At 40.2% G+C, this 12,488-nt stretch overlaps 1 protein-coding gene across 4 annotated transcripts in view; it reads left to right on the forward strand.

Annotated features, from left to right (window-relative positions):
- The window catches only part of LOC126187345 (zinc finger protein 250-like), a 136,058-nt gene that overhangs the window by 105,610 nt on the left and 17,960 nt on the right, over window positions 1–12,488 (forward strand). For all 4 annotated transcript variants that reach the window (XM_049928366.1, XM_049928367.1, XM_049928370.1 and 1 more), the window contains one exon: window positions 8,784–9,150. In XM_049928366.1, the coding sequence (XP_049784323.1) occupies window positions 8,784–9,150 (367 nt within the window). The remainder of the gene's footprint in view (window positions 1–8,783; window positions 9,151–12,488) is intronic.

A 12,488-nucleotide genomic window follows, 5' to 3' on the forward strand; every position in this document is an offset into this window, starting at 1 on the left:
ACAATCATCGAAATATTCATTCAGGAAATTAAAGACGTCGGCCGTGCGATGTGGCCGGGCACCATCTTGCATAAACCACGAGGTGTTCGCAGTGTCGTCTAAGGCGGTTTGTACCGCCACAAATTCACGAAGAATGTCCAGATAGCGTGATGCAGTAATCGTTTCGGATCTGAAAAATGGGCCAATGATTCCTTTGGAAGAAATGGCGGCCCAGACCAGTACTTTTTGAGGATGCAGGGACGATGGGACTGCAACATGGGGCTTTTCGGTTCCCCATATGCGCCAGTTCTGTTTATTGACGAAGCCATCCAGGTAAAAATAAGCTTCATCAGTAAACCAAATGCTGCCCACATGCATATCGCCGTCATCAATCCTGTGCACTATATCGTTAGCGAATGTCTCTCGTGCAGCAATGGTAGCAGCGCTGAGGGGTTGCCGCGTTTGAATTTTGTATGGATAGAGGTGTAAACTCTGGTGCATGAGACGATATGTGGACGTTGGCGTCGTTTGGACCGCAGCTGCAACACGGCGAACGGAAACCCGAGGCCGCTGTTGGATCACCTGCTGCACTAGCTGCGCATTGCCCTCTGTGGTTGCCGTACGCGGTCGCCCTACCTTTCCAGCACGTTCATCCGTCACGTTCCCAGTCCGTTGAAATTTTTCAAACAGATCCTTTATTGTATCGCTTTTCGGTCCTTTGGTTACATTAAACCTCCGTTGAAAACTTGGTCTTGTTGCAACAACACTGTGTTCTAGGCGGTGGAATTCCAACACCAGAAAAATCCTCTGTTCTAAGGAATAAACCATGTTGTCTACAGCACACGTGCACGTTGTGAACAGCACACGCTTACAGCAGAAAGACGACATACAGAATGGCGCACCCACAGACTGCGTTGTCTTCTATATCGTTCACATCGCTTGCAGCGCCATCTGTTGTTGAAAATTTTAACTACTGTAATTTCGAAAGTTTGTCCACCTGAAAATGTACTGTTGTCCCAAGCATATTGCAACAAACGGTGTATTTCTATCGCTGCTCGTTTAGTTTTTATTGCCGTTTCAAATATACCGGTCATTTTTGAAACACCCTGTAAGATGAACATCAACAAAAACAAAACGAGGATAATGGAATGTAGTCGAATTAAGTCGGGTGATGCTGAGGGAATTAGATTAGGAAATGAGACACTTCAAGTACTAAAGGAGTTCTGCTATTTGGGGAGCAAAATAACTGATGATGGTCGAAGTAGAGAGGATATAAAATGTAGACTGGCAACGGCAAGGAAAGCGTTTCTGAGGAAGAGAAATTTGTTAACATCGAGTATAGATTTAAGTGTCAGGAAGTCGTTTCTGAAAGTATTTGTATGGAGTGTAGCCATGTATGGAAGTGAAACATGGATGATAACTAGTTTGGACAAGAAGAGAATAGAAGCTTTCGAAATGTGGTGCTACAGAAGAATGCTGAAGATTAGATGGGTAGATCACATAACTAATGAGGAGGTATTGAATAGGATTGGGGAGAAGAGAAGTTTGTGGCACAACTTGACTAGAAGAAGGGATCGGCTGGTAGGACATGTCCTGAGGCATCAAGGGATCACAAATTTAGCATTGGAGGGCAGCGTGGAGGGTAAAAATCGTAGAGGGAGACCAAGAGATGAATACACTAAGCAGATTCAGAAGGATGTAGGTTGCAGTAGGTACTGAGAGATGAAGGACCTTGCACAGGATAGATTAGCATGGAGAGCTGCATCAAACCAGTCTCAGGACTGAAGACCACCACAACAACAACAACAACAACAACCACCTTGGCTATGCTCTTTATAAAATCTACATTGATACACAGGCCTAAGAGTGTCTGTAGACTGAACTATGTTCAGGGAGAACAAATATAAGATTTTGTTTAGTTATCAGCTGTTGAGGGTATCATGAAGAATAAATCAATCATAGCCCTACCACTCTGTAGCAGTGTGTACAGGCAAACAGCATCTGATCAGTCTGATATGTAGGTTTTGCCCAGAAAATTAATGATTTTCGCAATGAGGAAGAGTCTTGGGATGTATGTTCCCATTCTTTATAATTTGCCCCATGAGTTACACAAATCCATGGAACAGAATGTTCGGTTGTCAGAAAACACTCAACCAAGTGTCCATCCTACTTCAAGAGCTCAAAAAAAGTTAAGCACAAAATTCAATCTTTTTCTGATTGTGTTTTCTGAAATCATTCCTTGTGAATGCTGGTAATGCTTTCAACTAGTACGTCTTGTCTATTATTAAATTTTGTAAAATTTTTAAACTGCTTGAAATTTTGTGACATATTAAAACCCTGTGCCAGACCTATCCTCAACTTGGGACCTTTGCCTTTTGCTGGCAAGTGCTCTACTGACTAAGCCATCCAAACAGGACTCACAACCAATCCTGAAAATCTTGTTTCCACCAGTATCTCTTTGACCTTCCAAATTTCACATAAGTTCTCTTTCTTATTTTGTGGGTTAACACTCCTGGAAGAATGGATATTATGGAGAAATGGCTTAGCCACAGCTTAGGGGATTGTTTGCCCAGTAATTCACTCTGTAGTGAAAGCTGTGGCTAAGCTAGGAGAAGAGGTTGATTTGATTTGATTTGATTTTGACGGCAGCTAAAACAGTTTAGGTCTAAGCCGCCACTGCCCGCACCGAAACAGAGTTTATTGTGTGGTATCACTCCCTGTATATCTAGTAAAGCCAACCAATGCCCTTAAATAGTGCAAGGAGTCCCTTTACCAGTTTTTTGTTAGACACAATTTCTTCAGGTCTAGTTGTCCCGAAGATTCTGTATCTTTCGCTCTCCAGTGCCATGCATTTGAAGATTAGGTGTGATGCAGTTTCTTCACCCTCATCACAGATCCTACATATAGGGTCTTCTTCCATTATACCCATTGTTTTTTTAAAATTCCCATGGCTGGTCATCAGTTCAGTCACGAGTTTGATCTCTTTCATGTTCAATCCCAGGATTACAGAGCTTCTTTTAAAACATGGCTTGGGCATCATTGCCTCACCATGTTTTTGTTGATGGACCTTGGTCCAATATTCTACGTGCTGTTTCCTAAGCCAGTTCCGTAGTTCTAGTTTGATGATGGCCTTGGTGATTGTCCGACTGTATATAATCTTAGGTCTCGTTGCAGGAGCTGCCAGTGATTTTAGGGCTGCCTGGCTACCTGAATAGATGTAGATGCTACGGTCCTTGTAGCACCTACACATATTCTCCTCCACATGTGCCCTGATTGCAGTAATTTCAGCTTGGAATACCGAGGCTTGTTTTCCTCTCCAGTCTTGGCTGAACCCCGTACACCCCTGCCCCAATGCCTTGGTCTGATTTCAACCCATTGGTGAACCAAACAGTGTCCTACATATGGTGTTGAACTGTTTTTTCCCACTGCTCCCTACTTCCAATTATTATATTGTAAGGCTGGTGGAAGCAGTTGGGAGTTGTTATATAGTCGGCCGGCATTTCCCCAGCCATTCCCATATTTACCTCACTCATCATCTTAGTGTGTGATTCTGCATATCCCGATGAGATCCAGTTTTTACCAGTTTTAAGTCTGTATGCCCCAGCTGCTGCCTACATCTTGACCCAAAGGTGTAGTGGAGACATGTCCAGCATGGTTTCATCCCAGCGGTTGGTGTGCTGCCATCTCTGCCTGTTATGGCTAAGCAGGCCAGTCTCTGCACCTTTGCAAGCTCCTTAGCTGCAACCCACTGTTCTACCTTCTTCCACCACACTATGGCCCCGTAGGAAATCCTAGGTCTAACCACTGTGGTGAATATCAAGTGCATACCTGTGGCTGGGGCTTAGGCCCCAGTTTTTACCACAAGCCCTTCTGGTACTCACTAGAGTACTTTTCACCTTGGAGCAGATGCTCTTAATGTGAGAGTTCTATGTTAGTTTCTCATCTAAGGTTACCCCTAGATATTTCACTATCCCCTTCACAGATAGTGTTTCATCAAAGAGCTGTTGGATATGCCTCTTCGTGAATGGCACCACAACAATCTTCTTAGGATTAACCCTTAGATCCTGTTTAATGCACCAGTCTTGCACAATGTCCAATCCTCCTTGCGCCATATTTCTAACCGTGTCAGTTAATTTGCCAAATATTACTATGACAAGGTCATCTGCGTATCTTTGGCAAAAGCATTGTCTGGAATTTAGTTCCTCAATGAGTTCGTTAACCACTAGATTCCACAGTAAAGGGGACAGAACTCCTCCTTGTGGGCAACCTGTAGTGGTGTTAATTACCATCTTTTCATCCATCATGTAGCCTATATCTTTCTTCCACTAAGCATGGCCCTGGCCCACCTGCATATAGTGGTCCATAGGTCATGTATCTCTGCTGCCCTTAACCTGAAATCGAAGGTCATGTTACTGAAGACACCTTCGATATCCAGGAAGATGCAGAGGGCTATTTCTTGGAAGTGAAGTGCTTTCTCCAGCCTCCCAACAAGGAGAAGAGGTACTGGCAGAAAAAAAAAAAATTGAGAGTGCAGCTTGGATAGTTCATTGGTAAAACAGTTGGCCATGAAATGCATACATCTCTATTTCAAATCCTGGTCTTGCACAAAGTTTTAATCTGCCAGGAAGTTTGAAATCAGCACACACTACCCTACAAAGTAAAAATTCATTTTGTGAACAGTCCCTTAGAACAGCAGTCAGCAACTGGTGGACTGTGATCCAGGTCCAGATCAGAGAAGGTCAAAAACTGGCCTGCCAAAATATTTTAAAAGTATAAATTACTGTACTCAATTATTGTAAAAAATATTTTTTTATGTAGATAACGGTTCGTTTGAGTGTCACTCTTATAATTTTTTTCTCATAGTGCACAATTAACTGCTGAATAATTAGAATTATTAATGGTTAGTTATAGGTAGATTAAATACGTAGCTGCTATGCAGAAGAGCGGGGGTGGAAGGGGGCATGCTTGCCGGCTAGCACAGTATGTTACGTCGATCCACATAAAAGCTCTGAGCACATGAATGCAACACATGTATTTATTTAATGGACGAGGAAATTTTATAAATCGATTTCAGACTCTGGCAACCACAGAAAACTTTATCAAATTGGAGATGGCATATTCATTTACACACCATTTTTGTGCTTGTAACTTGAACAATAGCTTAATGCTACTTTATGAAACTTTGGGCAAGTTCACTCAGTTGCAGAGGTCTTTGACAATGAAGCACCTCCTTTGCTATGCAGTTCTTTTGGGGTGCAGCTGGGTACGCTGTGACACTGAAGTAACTCCTTTGTGGTGCAATAGTGCCTGCTGTGTGACGGGCGCTGGTATTTTTATAAAGAACGCAACTAAATATAGTACACAAATATTATCGCCACTTAGTCAGTAGTTGTTGCAATCTTGTACAAAGCGTTTTGTTGTAATTGAGGCTTATAACGTTTCTTTTGCATCGATGTGAACCTAAAAAAGTGTAAAGTTGATAGTGAAAATAGGAAGTTTTCGACTGGGGGGACTGAACAATATTGTTTCATGCTGCCTGATAGGCCTGGAGCTATTGCAGTATGCCTCATATGCAACAGAATTGTCACTACAAAAGTCCCAATTTAAAGCAATGCTATGAAAGAACTCATCAGAAGTTCATTAAAAAATTTTCTCTGGGTTGTGAAGCTCATCAAGGAAACCACCAGACATATCTAGCCTCTTACAGAAAAAGCACAGCCTGTCTAATTCGTTCTATGAGCAAGCAAGAAAAATCTGTAGAAGTGGCAATGCATGAGTGTTGGATGTTGATGCAATTCAGGGTATTCCAATTGTTGACAAGAAGTAATACAGGAAGAACTGAAACTTTGGCTTCTGAAAATAAAAGTAGTTCACTCAAACTTCTGCAGAAGGCGTTTTGTTATACCATAACACTAGATGAATCATGCAACATTGTTGATGAAGAACAAATATGCATTTTCATGGGGTTTTTGGATGTTGAATGTAATGAATTTAGGGAAGAATTACTAACAGTATTGCCATTGAAAGGCAAGACTCACGGAGAAGATTTCTCCAAGATTTTAGATGACTTGTGACAAAATCAAACTGTTAGTTATGATAAAATGGTGTCTCTTTCAACTGATGGGGTCCCAGTGATGATCTGCAAAGAAAAAGGAGTTTATAGCAAATGAACACAGTAAGCTAGCTGTGACTTTCTTGAAATACATTCTGAAATGTTTAAATGCACTCAATACCGAACTACAAGGAAAAGAGGAAATTAATATGTCATCTGATACAAAGTCTGTCTTCTTTCAGTCGCAAGCTGTATATCTTTGAAAAAGACAGTGCAAGTCAAGATTTTTTTTCACTTTCCAACCATTTTTAATACAAAAATAATTCTGAATGAGAGATTTCAGTATTCACAAATTTTATGTCAGATCTTAAGAAGGAACTTAACAGCAAGATTCTTCTAAGACTTTTCAGACATGGAAAAGCTGTCGCCATTCTTAAAATCACATTTTGAAGTTTGTCCAGCAGCAGTATGGACAGATGTGGCTGCGAAGTTGTTCTGCCTTCCAAAGCCTTGGTTCTAAATGGAGATAATAGACTTGCAGGAAGACATTTCCTGGCAAATGTATAAAAATGCATTCACTGAAGAATTTTGAGGTAAACATGCCCTCAAAATAATATGAAAATTGCAGAACAATTATCGCTCAAGATTAATGGCTGCCCACCTGGAAGATGCTACTCGCATAAGCTGCTCCCCACATGAACCTAGCTTTAAGAAACTGGTCAAGACCACACATGTAATTTCATTGATTTTTTAATACAAATATGCTTATCTATTGTATCTCATATGAGTGAAAATTAAAATAAAACATAATATTGAATATATATTTTTTCCTGAATTTTTCAAGACAAGTATTCCTATCTACTTATTGTATTTCATATTTTTTGTGAATGGAGATAAAAATAAAAAACAATGAAGAATGTAAATTTTTCTGGATTTTTAATACACATATGTGTATCTATAGTATTTCCAATTAGTTTGAGAGTGAGAGTGAAAATTAAAATAAAAAGTTAAGAGTATGAGAGTTTTCTTATGAGCCTCAATAAAAATTTTCAAAAGTATCCGGATCCCATCTAAAATTACTTGCTGACCCATGCCCTAGGATGTGGCTAAGCCATTTCTCCACAGTATTCATTCTTCCAAGAATGCTAGTCTCACAAGTTCTGAAGGAAAACTTCTTTGAAGTTTGGAAGATAGGTGAAGAGCTTTTGGGTGGAAGTAAAGTTGTGAGGGTGGACCGTGAATTGTGCTGGGATATCTCAATCAGTAAAGCACTTGCCCACGAAGGGAAAGGCCCTATGTTCGTTCCCTGTTCAACACATTGCTTTAATCTATCAGGAAGTTTGAAATTAAGTGCACACTCTACTACAGTATGAAAATGTAGTCATTGAACTCCTTGTTTACTACTACTACTCTCCTTATAGTCGTTTTCATTATTTTTCATCCTGACAGTTCATTGTTGTATATTTTATTATTATATGATACACTTTTTCGTATGGCATTGTGTCATTGACATAACATCCAACAACCTACCATTGGCATTCATGTGATTCAAGTGCTAGGTATAGTAAAGTAGAGCTCCAACATTAAATTAGAGGGTCCCCACAAAGGGGGTTGGGATGTAGAAATGACACCTACTTCTTTCAGTCAAAAACATGTGATAACTTCTCCGGTAAATAAATAAAGTTTGGTTATTTCCAACATTACACTTACATAATGTGAGTCCCCATTTGCTAGGAAAACAGCACTGATACTTCAGAATCAAAACTGCTGACATAAAAGATAAAATAGATGATGAAAGGCAACACATTCAACAAACAAGCGAAAAAGTAACTCATGGTCTCCTGTGCCCCCCGCCCCCTTCTCTCTCTCTCTCTCTCTCTCTCTCTCTCTCTCTCTCTCTCTCTCTCAATGACACACACACACACACACACACACACACACACACACACACACAAGACAAAAAGAGATCTGCCCTGTAGAACTGAATGCTTTCTCTTGACTTTCTGTGCTGTGACGATAAGTTTTATTTGTACAATACTTTCAGTTGTTTTTGTTTGTAGCCAGTATTTGCTCCAAAATTTTACCTTGTAGTTACAAAGATTGTAATTAATATCAAAAATTTTAGGTATAATATCAACATTTCTTGCAACTATCCAGGTCCCAAATTGTATATTTAATAATTGTTACCTTACCAATAACATTTTCGTTGTTTCCACTTTTAATAATTTTTATTTAATTTTTTTTTTTATTTTTACACTTGGTGTATTATTTCCAAGTATGTGGTTAAATTGTTTTTCATCTGCCTTGAGTGTCTTTTATTCCTCACTAATTGGAAATTTTAACAATATAAGGAAAATATAGGATTTCCACTGACTGTATAGATGATGAGTTGAGTTACAGACAGGCACACTCAATAGACACTTACATATTAGCTTTCAGTCAAAGCCTTCTTCACAAAAGAAAACACACAGACATTCATTCACACAAGCAAACACGCCTCACACATATATACTTGCTTGTGTGAATGATTGTGTATGTTTCCTTTTCTTAAGAAGGCTTTGACTGAAAGCTAATGTGTAAGTGTCTTTTCATTGTGTCTGTCTGTAACTCATTGTATCATCTTTATGGTGAGTAGCTATCTATCGTTTCCTTGTGCTGTTGATATTCCAACCTGGAGTTTCCACTGTTTGATTTTAATTGGAAATTTTGCATGTTGTTGCATAATGCATTTTCATGACATCATCTGTTACAGGTTTCGTTTAGCAGAACAAGAGAGATCTCAGTCTGAACAATTCCCCTTTGAATGTTCTACTTGTGGAAAAACATTCCAGAAGATAGGAGAGATGGCACAACATTCTGCCATTCATGAAAATGTACGTCAACATAAATGTCAGTTGTGCGGCAAAAGGTTCAATCGGCGAGGGAATATGCTTGTGCATCTAAGAAGACACCAGACAGCCAATAACTTTACATGTAAAATATGCATGGAGACATTTGATACTTTTGGTGAGATGCTGTCTCACCGTAAAACGCATAGCAAAGAAGAGATAGAGCGTGCTGCTATCCTGAGAACAACCACAGGACAAGCAAGTGAAATAAAGTGTGAAATATGTGGCAAGGTAAGAAAGAATATGCATTGTTATGTGGATACATTTTGTTTGTCTCAGTACGGCAGGCTCAGATAGAAAATTCTAAGGTAAACTTTATGGGCAACAGATATATTTATAAACTGCTTTATCATTCATACGATATACAAAAATTACATAGAAAAGATATGTATCTGCATCTGTGTGTACTAGTTTCCTGCCTGCCTGAAAACATTACTCACAAATTAACTGTTGCATTGCATATGTTATTAGATCACTTCCCTTGCTCATATTTACTGAGAATCTCTTCTGCAGTGAAGTGTCCTGCATGACCAGAAAAGAATACAGGTCATTTCTGTTTGCAAAAATATTAGAAGCACAGGAGCACATAATACGAGGGTTGTTGAACAAATAATGCCCCATTTTTTTTAATATGTATATGTAGCCAAGAACACATAAAAAAACTGTTAATTGATTGTGATGCCAGTGGGCACAATATGGTGTGGGGAAAGCAGCAAAACCAATGGCAGAGGTGAGCACCTTCTTGATTGTTTGCTCAAGAGTAACCTGTAGATCCTGAATAGGAGCAGGGAACCTACCTTCGGTAACACAAGGAGGAGACAAGTTATGTCAGTAACTTTTGGATCCATCTTAATATGGAGTTATGTCAACTAATGGCATGTGGCATTGGAGCCTTCCTTATCTGATGACAATATCAAGTTTGAGGTTGAAATGTTTGTTAAACAGACCATGGCCAATAGAAACCCTTGGAAAACAGACTGGGACTCGTATAGAAAAGACCTAAACTCACACCTATCCGAAGGCAGAACTTCAATAAGGAATCCAGTAGATCTTGAGGAAATGGCAGACAAAGTGACAACAAACTGAAATTACAAAGGAGGCATGCAAGAAAACTGTTTAACACTGGAAGAGGGGAAGGGCAATGGGGAAAACATTGGGAGGCCGTTGCCAGACACAACCTTCGTATTAAGCAAGTGAAACTATCAGCCTGGAAGAGATTCTGTGAGGATGTGGAAGGCAAGGGCATACCTAGGATCTGAACTGGTAAGGGGGGGGGGGGGGGGGCCGGTCATACTAGTCTCAGGAAACAAGGACTCGAGACAACATACAGAACTTCAGAACTTCTTATTAAATAAAACAGGAAACCAGTGAAAAACTGCTTTTAATAAACATTTTAAATGCAAGAATGCACTTGTACAATCTGAGAAAACATGCAGCATTTCTTATTAAATAAAACAGTAAACTAGTGAAAAACTGCGAATATCTTCTTGGGGGAGGGGTGCGGCAGCTGCCCCCCCCCCCTCACCCCCACCCCTCACTGGGTACGCCCATGGTGGAAGGTACAGCTACATGTGCCAGATCTCATAAAACCCTCAGTAGAATATCAGCCAATCCAGGAGGATGATGAATATACAAGAGCTGTGTGAAATGATGGATGTGCTCCTCAAGACTCTTCTGGCAGATGACATACACCAAGATTCAGACCCTGGGAGGAACTAATTTAATGTTTCAGCCAATAAAAGTCCGCAGGCTTGATGGAATCTGTCTGGCCCTTCTGCAACAAGGAAGAGAGGGTTTAATTAGATTCCTATGTACCCTGTTTAGGGTCAGCCTAGCAGCAGGAATCAGTCCTAATGCTCAGAGGACAGTGAATGTTGTTTTCATTCTGAAGCAGGGAGACTTGATCACACTAAGGCTAAGGATATTAGACAAACAGTCTGTCCTCCTTTCTCCTGAAGACACTAGAAAAACTGGTTAATGTGCATGTTAGGGAAGGGAGGTTAACTGAGGTTCCTCTGCAGGTAAAGCAACAGGCATATCAACCAAGCAAATCATGTGGAACAGGACTTTTTTAGCAATATGACCTTTGAATCCATTATTAGAGCTGCAGAAGAGTATGACATTGAAATCTTCAATGCCCTATGCAGGTGGGTTAAGACCATGCTGAGTAAATGAAAGGTAGAAGCCACTATATGGAATGAAGAAATGGTGATCAACACCACCAGAGGCTGTCCACAAGGGGGGATTATGTCCCCACTACTCTGGAACCATTACACCTTTGGATTACAATGGAGGCAGCAGCAGTGGCATACAGGTAGAAAACTGGAAATCTTTAGAAAATCAAGACTCTCACACCAATGTTGTGAAAGTACTAAGTGGGAATGATTGAGAACATGCTGGCTGACTACATGACAGCTTCCAGCTCCTTCAAGTTAATAGTTGGAAGCAGGGTGTATTGAAAGAACTAACCTCGATGTTGCCCATGAGACGTAGTCTGGTTTACAGGTGTATAGAAAACAGATGATAATCCTTGGGTCAAGATATACGGGGTGTTTGTAAATTAATATCAAGGTTTTAATGCTTTATAATATTTATTATATTAAACTTAGTTATAAATGGTATGACAAATTAAAGAGCAACTCAAACAGTTTTACCAAGAACCTTATAAATGTTCAGTATGAGCACCATTTGTCACACAGCACACATCAAGTCTGTTCTTCCCAAACATTGATAAGTGTGTCTTCAGTGATTGTAGCAACACATGCTTCAATCCAGTTTCTTAATTCAGGGAGGTCTGTTGGCAGCGGAGGCATGTACATCTGATCCCTGATGAAGCCCCAAAGGAAACAATTGCATGACGTTAGGTCGGATGAAAGTGGAGGCCATGCAAAGCAAGCCCTGTCATTGGGCCCCTTGCGGCACTTGGGTACAGTGAAGTTCAACCAATCACATACTTCGCTATACCAGTGAGGTGGCGCACCATCTTGCTGGAAAATGTTCTCTGGCTTCTTCCAACTGAGGGAAGAGCCATTGCTCTAGTGTATCAAGGTAAGACGTGCCAGTTACAGTAGGTTCACAAAAAAAGAAAGACCCATAAACTTTCCGCCAGGATAAGGCACAAAAAACTCTTGATGTGTGCCCTGTGACAACTGGTGCCCACATTGAAATTTTATAAGGTTCTTGGTAAAACAGTTTGAGTTGCTCTTTCATTTGACCATTTATAACTGTAAGTTTAATGTAATAAATATTATAAAGTTTTAAAACTCCTATATTCATTTATAAACACCCTGTATGTAGTGCAGCCAAGACTAGAGAAAGAACTCTCTAGCGAAGCTGGCTGCTTTTCAGGTGGAAATACCTCATGTCAGAATGTGCGAGGAGGAGAATTTGCGTAGGTGCAATGAGGATCATGGCATCTAAATTCATTCATTCAGCCAAGTAGCTCTGTAATCTCTGTCAGCCTCTGCAATGAGATCAGACATATTCCAGAATGTCATGAAACCATTATGAGCATAGGGGAAAGCAACATGACAAAACCTGCTGTGGGTCCGTGGTCCCTCAGGAATCAG

This window comes from Schistocerca cancellata, chromosome 5 (assembly GCF_023864275.1).
Source record: "Schistocerca cancellata isolate TAMUIC-IGC-003103 chromosome 5, iqSchCanc2.1, whole genome shotgun sequence".
Taxonomy (NCBI): domain Eukaryota; kingdom Metazoa; phylum Arthropoda; class Insecta; order Orthoptera; family Acrididae; genus Schistocerca; species Schistocerca cancellata.